This window comes from Falco rusticolus, chromosome 11 (assembly GCF_015220075.1).
Source record: "Falco rusticolus isolate bFalRus1 chromosome 11, bFalRus1.pri, whole genome shotgun sequence".
Classification (NCBI taxonomy): domain Eukaryota; kingdom Metazoa; phylum Chordata; class Aves; order Falconiformes; family Falconidae; genus Falco; species Falco rusticolus.
The window spans coordinates 24,120,808-24,137,452 of NC_051197.1; the positions used below are offsets into that span (position 1 = coordinate 24,120,808).

The 16,645-nt window shown below is 38.8% G+C and overlaps 1 protein-coding gene across 1 annotated transcript; it reads right to left on the bottom strand.

Annotated features, from left to right (window-relative positions):
* Positions 1-2,560: 2,560 nt before the first annotated feature.
* On the bottom strand, positions 2,561-13,132 carry HENMT1 (HEN methyltransferase 1). The gene is made up of 8 exons (XM_037404230.1): positions 12,622-13,132; positions 11,283-11,414; positions 10,451-10,607; positions 9,615-9,727; positions 8,385-8,519; positions 7,809-7,991; positions 6,060-6,237; positions 2,561-5,477 (listed from the first exon to the last, which is right to left on the bottom strand). The coding sequence occupies exons 3-8, from the start codon at positions 10,580-10,582 to the stop codon at positions 5,091-5,093; spliced, it is 1,128 nt and encodes a 375-aa protein (XP_037260127.1). The 5' UTR covers positions 10,583-10,607; positions 11,283-11,414; positions 12,622-13,132; the 3' UTR covers positions 2,561-5,090.
* Between the last annotated feature and the right edge of the window lie 3,513 nt (positions 13,133-16,645).

The window sequence follows — 16,645 nt, forward strand, 5'->3', positions numbered from 1 at the left end:
TAGTGCTTTTCAAACTTTTCCTCTGCAGCTTATTAAACTTCACCTCCAGTCCGTGAAGCGTTCAATGGCGCATTGTACTAGTACATGGTTATTTATCTGTCTCCTGGAAGGAAAAGTACTATATCAGTCTTACACAAATGAAAAATCAATTTTAAAATGTGCATATTGGTAGCTTAATTATTAAGCCGACTCCACAACTAGCAGTATTTGGGGAAAGTGAGGGCACAACGTACAGTCCTTCCTCACCTTGCAAATGACAAAATCAATCCTCCTCAGTTGAGTGTTAAAGACTTACTACTACTTAAACTTTTCATACAGTTTGTATAACTTTGTAAATTACCTTCTTATTTTCCTAACAAAACTACCTGGGGTATCTATTTCTTTTCTCATCAATGCACTGAAAGTAACCAAGTGTTTGGTACTGCAGTAAGCATCTGTTCTTACATAAAAAAAGTCTAGATTGGTGAAAATTGCAGCTTATTACAGTACAAACTATTTGGCACTCGGATCAGTTCCATAATCAATTAATTGTATAGTGATTAAGAGAAGCAACTGTACCATGTATAACTAATCTCAGCTGTCTTTCAACTGTTCAAAGAGGAAGGCAAATTTTCCAACATTTCAGCAGACTATCCTAGAATTTCTTTTGTGGGTTGTTATCTCTCTTCTGGTTTTATGAACCTACAGTTTTCTCCGTGAATAAAATGCAAATCTCATCAGCAAACAATAAGGACCTCACTGTTGAGAGTTCTCTCAGAAATATGAATTACACATGTGTATAGATAAAATTCATAATGATAGCCACCTTACTGAATACCAGCAGCTGCAAATACAATCACTAGGGGATTTTTTTTTTAAGTGCTTCTCTTTTTCTAGTTCTGTGTTTTCATACTGTTTTAGTGATATACATGTTGTAAGGAAAACATGTTGTTTAGACATGGTTCTTTTTTAATCTGGAAGGAAAAAAACATCTCATGAATGAAAATAAGGCTATGAGCCAATGTTGCAGACTTGTATGTAACATACCAAAGTAAAATCATTACTGTAGTACAGGAAAAGATTTTCCTTTACTACTGGGGGGGGGGGGGAGGGACGGAGGGAAGCTGGGATGTGAGGTACCAGAACTTTGAATGTTGTCATTGAACACTCAGGTGGATTTTGTGGACCTTCTAACATGCGAAAACAACAAAGAGACAAAGATTAGCATGGGAAAAAAATATTTTCAGTAATTCTCAAGGCAAAATAAGTAGTTCTGCCTCCTTCCCCAACAAACTGCTGAATATTGTCTGCGCTCCTCTTCCTGCCTTTACTACTGTTGTAGTTGTGTAGAAACTACTACGACTTTCTGGGACACATTGATTTATTTGCCTGTATGGCCTCAGTGGGATCTGCCAACAAGAAGGGGAAAGGCAAACACATTTTAAATACATTTGTTAACATTTCTGTGGGACAGGCTATTTTAATTTTGTTTCTTCCTTGTTAAAGATTAGAAATTATTAACTTACTGGATGGATTTGTTGGTGGTTGGTTGTGGTTTTGGGTTTTTTTTTGTGAAAGCACACAATAGCAAATCTTTGCCCGAGTTCAGGGTTGTATATACTGCCCTTCCAATCACAACTCAAATGGTTGATAAACTTGTAAAGGCAGCACTAGGTTTTGGGGTTTTTTTCAATTGCCTTCTCTTATGATCTACTTATGCTTCCCCAATATCTTCATTTGTATGTATGCTAATGTCAGTGCATTTTATTTTGGGGGCGTTCCCAGTGAACTGTTTGCACACAGGACTGCATTAAAATCTGGGTTTTTTTCTGAATAGGGAAGAAAGCGCAAAGGACTTTTGCATAAGAATTTTGCTGTTATTTCAGAAGCCCCTTCCTATGTTTCTTCTACTCAGTTTAAAAAGAAGTTTAAGTAGAAAACCAAAAAAGTCCCAACAACTAACCATTATGAGTGACACAACAGCTGTAACTGAATGATCCAAACCTCATTTATCAACATAACGATAACAAGCATGGAATAGAGCCTATGACCACAGAAATCCACAAGAGACTGGACTGAAACACATCACAAGTTTATTAGCTGTGAGATCTCTTTGTCCGAGACATCTCTGGGGAGACAGGCAGATAACTCTTCCAGCTCTCACAATAAGGCAGTTATTTTTGATTTATTAAGATAAGGGAGGGGATCGTTTTAAGATTTATTTATACCGCTTCCTCACTTGTGTTATTATTAATTCAAAACACTGACCAGAAACATTCTATTCTGACCATAATCAATCCCTACGAACTCACTCAGTAGCTATCCCTTAGATGCAAGCTATTGCACTGGGTTTTGTTGGTGGTGGTGGTTAGGTTCTGGTGGGGGTTTTGGGGGTATTTTTAAAACAATATTTGGATTTTATCGCTTTGAACAACCCAAGGTTGATCTGTTTTGACACACGTGTGCCATCTCCTGGTCAGTGATACTGCCACATGCACGCAAACGTCCTTTCAGCATCCTCTTTTGAGACAACAGAATTAAACCTGCAGTTTGAAACTGACCAAAGTCAAGTGGGATGCAATATGCATAATAGTTTAATCAAAAGACCAACCCGATAATGAAAAGCTATGCACAATGAACCCTGACAAAGTGTTTAACTGCTCCCGAAAAGATGGTTACTTCAGTACTTTAAAGAAAACCTTAATTAAAATTGCTTTCAGCCAGTAGAAACCTGACATACAAACCAGCAGTCTGTGTTACTAAAAGCTAGCAGTCCAGTAAAATGTACATATTCTGAACAGTACTTCTGTATGTGATATGTAACAGCTTCTTCAGTTTCAGTACACATATACATACCAAGGAACACTGAACATGTAGGGCCAAACATCTGTAGTCTGACTTAAGATTTTCCTCAGGAAAAGGCGTAAGCAAGAATGTAAGAATTGATATTTGCCCTAGCTATCATTAAAGATTAAACTTTCTTACAATGGATCCATGAACCTCCTAAAAATGAATTACCATTTAGGCTCCTTGACATTTGTCCACCCAATATCCACATAAACCTTTTTCCAAATGTAGCTATGAAGCCTTAAGGGTATAATGTTTTGAGGAAAAACAAGCATGTATTCATATACAATCTTGTCTGTTCATGAGGCATTCCTGTAATTAGATGTTACCTGAATACAAAATTCAAGGCAAATATAACTCCAGATCCAACAGGTCCACCTTCTTTTCCCTTTTCCTTATTTTAAAGTGATTATGCTATAAAGTACACTAAAGATACAACATTGCAAGAGGAAACAACCCAGGGAGAAGTTCTGTGGTCCAAAAAATTTTTCTAACTATAGTAAATTGTACAGTGAACTGCAGAGGTATCTTTTCATAACAACCCAATGCCATTCTCAAACAGCTATGCTTATTACTGTCCAAAGAATATTTACCAATTTTTAATTGTACGTATATTGTAACATACCAACTATGGCAAGTTCATATCACAATCTAAAAAAAAAAAAAAAAAGAAACCATTTTTAATATTGATTAAAGGTGAAATTTAATTACATTAATTCTGAAAATTAATTCTAAATGTATTAGATTTTAATAATCCATGTCTATTTGTGGTAGGAGAAAAATCTCCCACAAAAGACAAAGCTCATTAAGCATATGTTAATCATTCAGTACGACAGAGCACTGCAGATCATTCTTCTTTCCCTGAAGCTCAGCCTGTTATAGATCCTGTACCATTTCTCAATTCAGAGAATTACAGTTGCCTCTCCCCTTTATGTCTGATCTTTCACCCTAATCAGTTCAAATTAATTTCAAAAATTTAGACAGTAGAATGCAGTCATCTTCTCTAAGAAACTGTCAGGCCTTACACAGAATTTCTTACTTGCAGAAACTTGTGAACTTTCATGTTTCACACAAGTTGGTTCTGATAATACTAGCTCATTCAAAGCTGCCAATGACATTGCAAAACATGCACCAAATGAGGCCTTTTAATTAAGCATCTCTTCACTTAAAACAAATACTCAGTTGAGATATTAAAATTATTGGTTATAAAAAATTCGGGTACGCAAATAAACTTAACTCCAGTGTGTTGCCTCATTAATCCTGTATCAACAGGCCAGTCTTGTCCATCCTTCAAAATCTGTGTCTTTATAAGTCCATCGTCTAGTATTTGCTTACTGTGCATTTACACCTACAATTCAGCTCTACTTAGGCAAAAGGCATCTTGGCCAAGCCAGTAAGCTCTACTATCTGTAACACCTCTGCTTTTACTTTCTGCTGAATGTGCTGTCAAGATTTTTTGGACAACAGCTGCACGTGAAAACGCAGACATTTTTTTGTACACTGGGGCCAGGTTAGCATTCACAATGACAGACTTTATTTTTCACCCCACAAAAAAACCCCCAGAATAGTCAAAGATACCAGTTTCAAATTAATTAAATTCAGCTTTTGGAAAGTTACAGGATGCAAGTTATTCCCCAAGCAGCAGTTATCAAGAAACTGGATAAAACAATAGGGCTAAATCTACCTTTTTTTTTTCTCATATTGTATCAACATCATGGCACTCTTCCCCAGTATTGGATTTACTGAGCTATAAATGTTTGTGGCATATTCCAGTTTATCTGGAACAAGATTTGGTTTTCCTGAAGATGGAGTACGTGCTCATCTTGAAAAAGGTATCTATACATTTTATCTTCTTAAGAAAAAAAAAACTTGTCCTAAACCCAGGTCTGACTCAGATTATTCAGCATAACACCACAGTTCTGTGTTATCTTCAACTACCCTTGGAGCTAACAAACGATTACCAAAAACAATCTAGTAACAATAGCTACAATATAGTAATAGAAAACAAACAGAAATTCTTTAAGTTTTTCTTCACAGGAATTAAATTCTTTCCTTTTAGCCCCGATACTCTACTTCAAAACCTTATGAGTTACTGCAGTCTTTGTCAGCACTCACGTTCACTGAATCAGAGAGGTGCTGATGGGTAAATTGTGAGATCTTGTGGTTCTCATTAGCATAACAGAACACACCATCTGACAGCTACTAAGAAAATACTTTCATTACTTTACCTGAACTTTGTATAAGAAATCTGTGATCCAATTCTCTTAATTTTCATGTTCAGTACTGAACATCACAGTAGAACCATCACTGCTCAGCGTGACCTTGCCAGCAATAAGCCTGCATAACTTCTCAAAGGTACCACAAAGATTTTTAACTTTGGGAAAAGAAAAGATTGTTGTAAGAGGTATATAAACCACATTTCCATTAACAAATGGTTCCATGCTTTTTCCAGCAACTAGTTTTCCAAGACCTTCTGAAAAACAGCTCATCGAGGGTCGGAATTTGGATTTTCTCTCGGTAGGATCATGTTCTGACATTAAATGGTTCAGCAGACTTTGCTTAATGATTTGTGCTGTGAAAATAACTTCGCTGACCACTGCATTCTGCAGGTACTTCTCATCTTTAAGACTTGGATACACTGCTTTGAAGACCTTTACAACACAGAAGAACAAATACAATGTTTATCATTACCACTGGCTCAGATTTTAACATTTGCCTGTCAAAAAGAACTTCTAAAATGAGAACATAATTTTTGATTCAGTCCTGTCTTGCTTATTAGTTTAAACATTTTCAGGTAACAAAAACCTAGACAATGTCACTTAAGTATTACAAGTACAATGGCAATTAAGTAAGTTAATGGAACTTCAAAAAAAATAAGGCTTGAGTCTGCAAGCTATACTTGCAGATCAGGCAAGGTGTAGACCTGCAATGCTTTAATTATTTCTAACCATTCTCTTACTTTTCACATTACTCCTCATGAGGCTCTGGTGACAGTTTCACAGCTACAGAGATTCTAAACTACTTCTGAACTGTCATCTGGAAACAGGGACTGCAAATCATCTAAAACGTAGAGGCCTTTATCATGGACTTAGACTCCTTTGATCTGACAGTGTGTGTTAATCACACCTAGGACTGGATAGCAATGGTAGACCACAGTAAAAACACCTACACAGGCAAATCATAGAATATTTTACTCTTTATTCATCCTTCTAAAGGAAGAAAATAGTACTTACCGTTTTGTAAACTGCTTGAGTGGGTTTCTCAGATTGAGCAGATTCACTGGTTTGAGGATATTTTCTAAGAAACACACCTATTTGGGTACAAAACCCAACATTCTCCATTCCTGTTGGCGGGTGCCCTACACCAGTAAATTCCACTGAGTAATCATAACGTCTAGCAGTCTCTAGAGCCCTAAGAAAGGCAAATTATCCCAATCATACTAAATATTCATCTTTTAATGTGATAAAAATGCATTCTCCAACAGAAGCAAGACCCTAGGCCTGATAGTTTCTCTAATAATACCCACATGCCTGAAGATAAGCACTGTCAAAACTTGCTGAATCTGAGCTGTAATCATATCCTTACCACAGTCCGAATCATTTAGTATCGGTAATTTAGGCAACCAAACATTATTGTTATCTCTAAAATTGAAACACATGTTCACAGTTGGTTACTGTCTTAAATGCATAGAAAGTGAGCTAAAACCTACCAATGTTAGAGAGCAAAATTTTTTGAGAAGAACCCATAAAAAACATACACCCCCCAAAACCACAATAGACCAGTTACTAGAAAAAAAACCCCTGAGGTTTGCTGTAAGTGTATAAAATCTACCTCACCAAGGTTAAAGGTGAAAGAAGTGATGGGGCAGGGAACTAACACGGCACTACTTACCTGCAACATTCTCCATGAAGCAGTAGTAAACTAAATTAATATCTCATGTATTTTAGAGACTATCACAGTATTTATATTTCACAACACAAATGTAAAGACCCTCTCCTCTCTCATGTTTGCAGCTCCAAAAAATATCACTCTGTCAGCAATATAAATATTTTTAATTCACTTCTATCCAAAAGCAGAATCTAAATTTACTTTAAGTCATATAAATGGTGTCTAAGGTATTCATCCTCAATAATGCAGGCTGGTTTTAGTATCATTACGTAGGAAAAAATAAATGCTCCAAGCTTTTCAAAACTATATACTCGAAAATCACTGCATACTTTAAACTCTGTGGCAGAAACAACCTAATTCAAGGGGCAAGTTTTCCAGGATTCAGTTTCTGACCAAGAGCTGGCTATTGAGGCATGGCATCCTTTACTGTGCCATGTATTTTCTTCCACAACTGCCTGACAGTTGACTGTTATCACAGGATATACATCCCACTCTCCCTTTTGTTTTTATTAGATCTAATGGTATTAGAGTAAGATACATCTCACGCAACCTTCTGTCATGTACATATGTTCTGCATAAAATCTTTCATTGTGCCATGATCCATTAAACTACCCCTTTTTCAACATGTTCTGCTACTCTGATTATTTGATAAATCTGCTTGCATACTCTTACAGAGAGGTCTGGACTAATTGAGTGCTTTGATGACGCACCATACATAGTGAGCAGATTTCTTAGGTTTGTGTGAAGCATTTCTATAGCAGGGTATTATTATGTGAAAAAGGTTAATTAATATCTTACACTTCAAATGCATTAATGCAAATAAAGATATATAAAAAGGAAAGTAAAAGTTTTAGATATTTTTTGCAGAGCAGTTACAGTAAAAGCAAGCTAACCTAAAAACCTTCACAACATGCAAAATCCACGGAGCATGCTTAACTATTGATAACAGCAAAGAAATTTTCACCAGACCAGTAGGTGTGGAACTCCACTGACACCAAACCACATACACAAGCCATTCTGAAAAGATATAGCTGTTCCTTTCACACATTACTGAACACTCCAAGCTGCCTGCATACGATGCTCAGTAAGCTTACCAGCTTTGAAACTGCACTTGGTTCCATTCAAATTTGTGGTCTGGATGCCTGAATAACATCACTCCTGGAAGCAAACGGTTAAACTCAGAATTTGGAGTACTGATCACAACTATGCTTGGAGCCATGAAACCAAACACCACTTCAGGGAACTTCTTTAGTTCTGGTTCTTCCAGGTGCTCTATTCTGTAAAGGATAAGTTTATGTATGTCTTTAAAAAAATGTTTCTGTGTTTTAATCTTCTTAACCAGTAAAAAAATACCCAAACCAAACCCGTGCCTGTACCCTGTAACTTTAAGCCTAGCTCTGCAATATTAGCCCTGGCACTGTAGTTGAGTAGCAGCTTAGAGATTTTGTCTGAGAGAATCTCTTACTGCATTTTGTACTTTTTCATCAATATCCTTTTTCCACCATAACCTAGCAAGCTTTTAATTTCTTAGTATGGTTAATTCAAGCACAATTTACATGCCACTTTCTTCTGCTTGAACAGTTTCCTCCAGTCTATTTAAAGTATGGACATAATTCCAAACCGAACCCTAACGAACTTAGAGAAGTGTAGTACATTGGCCTAATACTCACAGTTCAATACACGTTACCAAGTCAAAACCAAGCATGCAAGGATCTTTCTGGGCAACTGAACCATGATGCAAGGTAACAGTTAGGGATCTTTCAGATGGTTTCAAATAATCAGCGGGAAGAGGAGACAACCTATGCCTACAAAAGTATTTAAAAAATTATGTTATAGAAAGGACCTTAGGACAGAACAAATTGTGCATGCAACTGAACTAGCTAACACCCTACAGAGTTAACCTTTTTGAGATTTACAAGGTAACTATTTTACAGGGATAAAAAAATTAATTTCTAATACAAACACTGTTATGACTATCTACAATAGGACAGAAAAAGCAGAGGAATTAATCCAACAGTTGTCTTTCATATTTACAAAAAATTCCACTATACTCTCAAGCCACTTGGAAAGCTGCTTGTAAATTCAGATAGTAGCTCAAGTCTAGACACATAGTAATTCTAGCTTACACACACTTTGCAAGGGTTTTGGGGAAGTTATTAGGCAAGCATATTAACCTATTTTTTCCAAAAAAAATACACTGAGAACTAAAAGATATGTTCAAATTTCATTCCGAAATACTGCATCAGACAAAGCACATGATAAGCATTAAATATAATAAAAGGCTACTTTTATTTATTCTTGAGAAAGCACAAGTCATAACATCAGCATCTAGATCCTACATACTCATTGAAACCACAATAATCAGCTTCTAAGACAGAAACGTTGGGTGTTCCTCACCAGTCTGGCCCATGCTTCAAAAGTCACATAAACTATTTATTTTAGAGCCTTCTAAGCGAGACACAAAACACTGAGCTAAGCTTCCCATTTAAAAAATGTTAGCAAGCATGAAGTCCCCACCCTGGTGACTAAAAAGAGTTACATGTGCAATTCAAAAAGATCAGATTTGCATACCACAGCAACGTCATGTATTTCCATAAACAGATATTATTAATACAATGTATTAGTACCTTTACAAACAGTGTATTTCTTAGATGTACACACTTTCAGGGCCATTCCATGACTCGGACCTTTGCTACATTAGGTGAAGTTAAGGGCATCCACAGCCCAGTAGCCCACAGACACAGGTGCAACTTAACTGATTCACAACAGCTAGCTCTTCATTTGCCAAGCTCGTATTTCCGCATTTACCTTCATTTTGAAATTCTTTTTAAGAAATGATGTAACGTGTTACTAGGCCAAGCCAAACGCAAACCTGAAATTAACACAAAGCAAGAACTTACATTTTCTCTTTCATTACGCTTGCACAGATATCTAGCCCAGCTAACACCTCAATGCAACTACAGGATTTCAGCATCCAGAGAAGTGTGCAGTCAGCACATCCTAAATCTGCCACCTGTAAATTAGATATTAAACAATGTGTAAATGCTGCATATTTCCAAGTAATTTCAGAAACTTTAATAAAATAAGAATTCCATATTTATGGCAAAATAAATTTTTAATAATAAAGCATTTTGCAATCTTAACTAAAATTTACAGTTGCAAGTAGGGCAGACATGGACTTGAAAATTCTTTTAAAAACATATATGAAGATCCTACAAAATGTTTTAAATGGATTAACCTTTTACTATTACAGCTATAAACAACTACATGTAGAACATCCCACTGAATCCAGAGAATGTCTTCCACATAAACAACAGTAAGATATTATTTTAATTATTAAAGCTGTAGCCATTTTCACATTCACCACTGCTTTTCACTAGACTACTCTCCATCCAAAACAGAGATTAGGCTCACCAGCAGCCAGGTTAGCAGCAAAGCATCTGCATAAAACAAGTTTACAGGCTAAGTCTAATGTTTAAGTGGGGAAGGCTGGGGATATTCAGACCACAAAGTCAAATATATAATAGATATTCTTTCCTGTAAGCTTAAGAGGTAGCTGAGTACACAAACCAAACCCCACTGTTCTTTCCCTGGCTAAGGCAAGGTTGAAGCACACTGCTCTGCTCTCAGTGTGAAAATCCTGAACTGTTTCTATTCAGTTTACCTCTACCCTGCAGGTAAACAGGAAGTTTACACCCCGCACCCCATTTTACATCTTAAATCAGAAAAGTCAAACCTTTAAATACAGATGCAACACTCCTGAGTATGTTCTCTTTAAAAGCCGATTACAGTTCCACAACATCATAGACCAGATTAGATTTTTATTAGCTATCAGAAGTATCATTATGTGAGCACAGTGCTGGTGCATTTCTCATCAATGTTTTGCATGCTCCCTAAGACATTAACATCAGTTTCAGAGTTAAACACTGAAAACAGGTATTTCTCAACTTTCCAGATTTTGGGAGGAGGTGCTAGGGGGAGGGCATATTAGAAAACAGCAATTACTACACAACATTACCGAAAGAATTTAACTTTTCAAAATGAGTATCGAAACAAGAGCCCTGGTATATGGGGAGGGTGGGGGGAGGAAAAAACAGGAGGGGGTGACAAGAGCTGAAGAAAGTGGAGGATAGTTAGCATCACATAATCCCATACTCTTAATGTCACTTCTCATCTGAAAACATCCATGTGAATGATGAGGAAAACCCGATATCGTATACGGAACTATTGGCTCTAGAAAGCAAAACCAAACTATGATGAAAGCTGCTTGAAGCAAAACCCTCAGCATTAAACTAAAACCAGAATGCCACCTATTCGCCAAAAAAAGCTAAGGCATTTTTTTATATTTTCCCCCCTTCCCATCGATTAACATTAGTTATATGTCACCCTGAAAAACAAAACATGATCATCAAGTGTCTGCTACGGCAATTTAGTTTTCACAATAGCTCTTCCACTACTGTTGTTTCATAATTAGGTTAGCAGGTTATCTACACATTTCCTGTCTTCCTGAGATACCTAATGGTAACTGTTCTGCAAATGTGTAACATAAAAAGGCAAAACATACTAACCTTCTTAGGTTTGTATTTCCCCACTAAATCTTTAATGAACTGGTAGCGTTGTTTGTACAAAGGGGGTGTAAATTCAGCAATTCCTGTAAACTGTTCTTCTTGAAAGTTCTTATCCATGATATTTTGTCAATGCTAAAATAAAAAGTTAACTCTTACTTTCTGAAGTACTTTATAACATATCAAATTACAGAGTTTGCAGTTTTCACTGGCATTCAATTCACTATTAAGCAGGGGTAGATGCAATCCCAGTTCTGTTCAGAGAATGACACAAATACAGGAATTAGCAAAACTAGGCACTAGCTGCTCCCCCCACATATAGCAATGTAAATAACCTCTTTATAAACAATTAGAAACCACATACAATCATAAAAAACCAAGTTTTTTTAATCTGTCACTCTTCACCCAGCACACCTACATAGTGTTTACACAACTGCAACATACTTAATCTTCCTTAGCTTTTCTGACAAGAGCAGAAAAATAATTTCTCACTCAGGCGCCTGCTGTCTTGTCTCATGTCTATCGTTCGTTTTACCTTCCAATTCAGATAATTTTGTATCTAGGTTTCTGTATGTATGGCTCAATACAACTTCTACTATGTAACAACCAGCAGGAAATACCTGATAAATTACTGCGTTGTGGAAGAGGAGGTGGTCTGCTAGGCTTCAACTTCACTACCAGCTAAGCCTTGGTACTAGCGCCTGCATTTTTAAGTAAACCAACATTAATGCCACATGGCGTCAGAACCATTAGCGCACCTCCAGCCCTCCCACGCCTCACTAAGCACTACGCCGGAGCACACACAGCAGCTCACAGGCCCCCTCCCCACTCGGGCCCGGGCCCCAGCGAAGGGCGAGCGCGGCGTGGCGGGGCCGCCCGGGCGGGAGGCGGCCCGGGGCTGCCCGCGGCGCTGAGGCGCCAGCTCCAGCTCCAGCACCCGGCAGCAGGGCACGCCTGCCGGTAGCTGCACCGCCCCGTACTGTCTCTCACACGTAACTACAAATACAAATATATGTACACAACCAGGAAATAGGCTCAATGTTCAGGCCAGCCGTCCGCCGCCTCAGGGGCAAAGCGAGCCCGCTGGGCTCCCCTCACCAGCACCCGGCTGAGGAGACGCCGCGCCTCCCGCTGCCCGCCCGGCCCTGCTCGGGCCCCGCACCCGGCAGCCCGCCGCCGCCCCAGCCCCGCCGCGCCAGCGCAGCGCCAGCCAGGCCCCGGCCCGGCCCCGGCCCTCGCCCAGGGGCCGCCCCTCCGACAGCCATTCCCTCAGGCCCCGCTGCCCGCCCGCCCCAGCCGCCTCCTCGCCGCTGCCCGCGGGCTCCCCCGAAGGCTGACCCACCGCCGCGTCCCCTCCGCGGGCAGAGCGCGGCGGGGCGCCGGAGGGAAGGGGCCGCGGCCTCCCCCGGCCCGGCCTCAGGCGCCTGCAGGACCCCCGAGCCAGCCCTGCCCGAGGGAGCCCCGGGGAAGCGGCCACCCTGAGTCCCCCCGCCCCGGCGGCAGCTCCCCGCGGCCGCGCGGCAGCACATTTATTTATATCTTTTAACGCAGGAGGATGGCTTCCCATCCTCGGTAATGCCAGACCCTTGATCGGCATCACACGCACAGCCAGCGGGCCACCTGTTTTACGTATCTCTGCCCCTGCCAGCCTCCCTCTGTGGCAGTAACGGGTGATGAGCAGGAAGGGGTGTCCTTAGTTTTCACACCAAAACACCTCACTGCGCCTCGTGCTGTTTCTTGCAGGTTCTGTGGGACCCGGGCCAGCTCCTGTGTCTGCAGGCGACTGTTACTCTCCTTAGGGGGAACTAACACAGTTGCACCGGCTGTGACAGGCAGTGGAAGAGCTCTGCTGGGGTGAGTAAGGGAGAGGCTACCAAAAAAAAAAAAAAAAAAAAAAAAAAAAAAAAAAATCGACGTCTTTTGCAAGATTTCATTAAGTATTTTCCACACTGGGGCGAGATTTGTGTCTTGAAGAGCTGGCATCTGCGTGCCCAGCACAGCAGGAAGGAAAGCCTTTCTCCAGCTGTCCTGTGGCCCTTCCTGGTCACAGCTGTTGTGCATCCCAGGGGGCTGCTGTATGAAAACGCTAGTGTGCCTCCTGTGCCGGGAGCTGGACAGAGGGAGGGTGATTCAGGTGGTAGGGAGGCTAAAGAAGATTTGTTAACTACATTAGACCACAATTCAATCTGTTTTAGTTTCCAGAAAATACTACACCGTTATATGCTGATACCTGACTAATGACTTAAACTTGAGTCTTGGCTACACATTTCAAGTTTTGCAGGATGTGGCCTTGACAGCACATTGGTAGCTAACAGCAGGTTGGCTATGTTGTTTACTTAATAACTAGAAAGTGTATGCAAGCGTCCTTGCAAACTGGCAACCCAGACATTTTCAGGTATTTCAAGTTACTGGAAAGGTTCTGTTCTGTTTGAGCTTTATTTTTCAGGTTTTGGGATACAATAGCAATTAGCTTTTCTTTGTATTTATTTTGGTTTATGAGTAGTAGAAATAGGGAGCTGTATGTACAATTTTACCATTGTTATTCATCTGTTGTAACAGCGAAGCACTAACAGCAGTGTATGCAAGTAAGACAGCCTGAGAGTTGCTAGTTCAATCACAGTTTGGATTGCAAACAGGTTTTAAATAAGTGTTATAATATTACCAACCTTTACATGGATAGAAAATGTATTTTAAAGTATATATACACCTGGTCAAATATTTTAATAGGATTTTGTCCCCAACAAGATTTAAAGACCTGCGGAACTCGGTTTGGTCATGCACAGAAACTATGTTTGTATAGGGAATGGTTCCTATGAAATCTCTTTGACTAGTCTAATAAATTGACTTTTTATTTTCAATTAGGTTTTTGCTTTTTAGAAAAGAAAATACATGGCAATTGAAATAAGGGTTTTAATACCTTGTACAATGAAAAAAAAGATAGCTTGGAGGCTCTTTGTTGTATAACTCAGTTGCTCTTTTTGGCCGTTGAGTCATTGTTTAAGGTTAAACTATCATTTAGTACCTATGTCTCAATTAGGCAGTCTGTAAACTGTGCATAGTATTTTCTTACCTTGGAGAGATATTGTAAAGTTTATTAATAGAAGTCTTTCACTTCCTGGCTTAAAATTGTATAGATTCTGGTATCCTGTAAAATTCTACTTGTAATTCAGTCTGACATTCTTAAGAACACAAAAAGGTATAGGGAAGGACAGCAGTAAAGTTACAGTATACAGTAAAAGTAAATTCATTACACATTGTGCATTCATGCAATTTCCTAATAGTTTGTGAGACTTCATTCCAAAATATACCACTGTGAAACCTTTAGAATTATCAGATGTTTAATACTTCATTATCAAATAATATCATCACAGAAATATCTTTTTTGATCCATATTAGGTGGTGAAATTAAATTGGATTAGAGATCCAATCTTTTGAAGATTGGCAATATGAAAGAGATGGAGAGGGTTATTAGCAGTTTTAAGTTGGAAAATCTGCTTTGACTCCAGGGTGTCTGATCTTATTCTTGATAGAAAAAGGTTTTAAAAAATTCTTCTGATTATTCCCCACTACATCAAGTAATTTCTTCTATTATTCTCTCACTGAAAAAAAAAAAAACACATTTAAAAATATCCTTTGCTTTAGTCTGTTTAAAGTTTTGAGGTTTTTTTCCTTTATGCAGTGGTATATCTACTTAACAGTCTCAAGGAATCGTAGTGTAATTTATGTTGGAAGGGACCTTTAGAGGTTATCTAATGCTCCCCCTGCTCAAAGGAGGCCCAAGTCAATGAGGCTCCTCAGAAACTTCAGTTCAAAGGTATTTTTCACATTACAATCTGTAATTTCAATCTGAATATTCAGGTTGTATTCTGTACATTATGCCAACAAATTTAAGCAGATTATTTTTAGAGAAGCCTGTTACTTTTGTACCATGCAAAGAGTGACAAATTATATGACTATACTGAAATAAATGCATCTCATAGTAGAAAGTCATGAACAAAGAAATCCTAAACTGCTAAAACTTATTTTATCCTTCAGTAATTGGGATAAGACAACTGTATGTAATACCTGTACTTTCCCTTTAAAGTTGCAGTGCCTAAGAACTCTTAATGCAGCACTACTGCCAGAAGACGACTAGTCCACACTGGTATTTGACTGGAAAATACATGCAGCAGTACTGCTTAATCTGTAACTCAAGAGCTACCAACCATTCCTCTCAAACCAGATTCAAAGGATGTTTAGTGACTAAGTACTAGCATCTTTCTCCTCAGCTTTGACTAACAGATTAGGCCTGTTTGAGAAAATTCAGAATTAATCTGTGTGAATGAGAAGTGAGGCTAGGCCCTTGCATACATAGATCACCATACTCTCACTTTCTATAATTATATGCAGTTCTTTGCAGTTTGCAAGTGAACATCACCTTGTTGATTTATATTTTTTTTTCCTCTGGCTTTATTCTGTATTAAGACCAGCTGGGATGCCTGAGGGAAGAAAATCTAATTTGGACCAAATGGATTTATAGGTTGCAGCTATGTCAAAGGTTTCAGTATCACCCCCAAAGAGGGATTGCATAAGAAGTACAAAAATGTTGTCTTACACAGAGCAAAAACACTGAGGTTTGGAACATATGGACTAATTATTCCACCAGAAAAAGATAAATGTGTGAAAACACCATTTGGGTAATATAAATTACAATAGAAATACAGGCTGTCTTGGTTATACAAGACAAATTAAGGAAGAGCTCAAAGAATCAAGGGTACCCTAAACAACAACAAAAAAAACACTGAGCTTCAAATAAAAGTTACTACCCTAGCTAACTGTCTCCAGAACATGATTACTTCACTACTGTAAGGACACGTTTTTAGAATTAATTTTGTGATTCTTTAATTTTATATGAGATTGTTAAATGGGTATATACTACATCGGGTTGGTAGAGTCCTGTGACAAGTAATGACGTTTCGTGAACATGGGAAGAGGAGGCCAAAAAGAGACTGATGAAGTTATTCCTAGAAGCGGGGAGTGATGACACTAGATAGCAAAATGAGCAGCTTGGAGAAACTGCTAACTGTCAAGGCCCTGATAAGAACGCTTTTCTGCTGCAGTGCAAGCTATTAAGGTATAAGGGCCAGAAAAACCAAGATGAATTACTGTTTCTCAGGTTTTCAAGGTGCAATGAAGAGTTAAGATACTCAAATGTTGCCTCCAGCAGTATTTATCTCATTTTTAAATTGAAAAATCGAAACTAGTTTTAAATAAATAGCACACATGTAGGGATGCTGTTTCCATACCAGCTTCCCCCTGCGCCTTTTTCCCGGTGTGCTGAGCAACATGGAGCCCTTCTCTGTGTGTGCCTCTGAACGTGCTTTGTC

Coding starts and splice junctions, on each gene's coding strand:
- HENMT1 (XM_037404230.1), bottom strand. CDS start 10,582: ATGCACCAGCACTGTGCTCACATAATGATACTTCTGATAGCTAATAAA. Junction 9,728..10,450: donor TGTTGCATCTGTATTTAAAG/GTTTGACTTTTC, acceptor TCTAATTTACAG/GTGGCAGATTTAGGATGTGC. Junction 8,520..9,614: donor AGCGTAATGAAAGAGAAAAT/GTAAGTTCTTGC, acceptor ATACTTTTGTAG/GCATAGGTTGTCTCCTCTTC.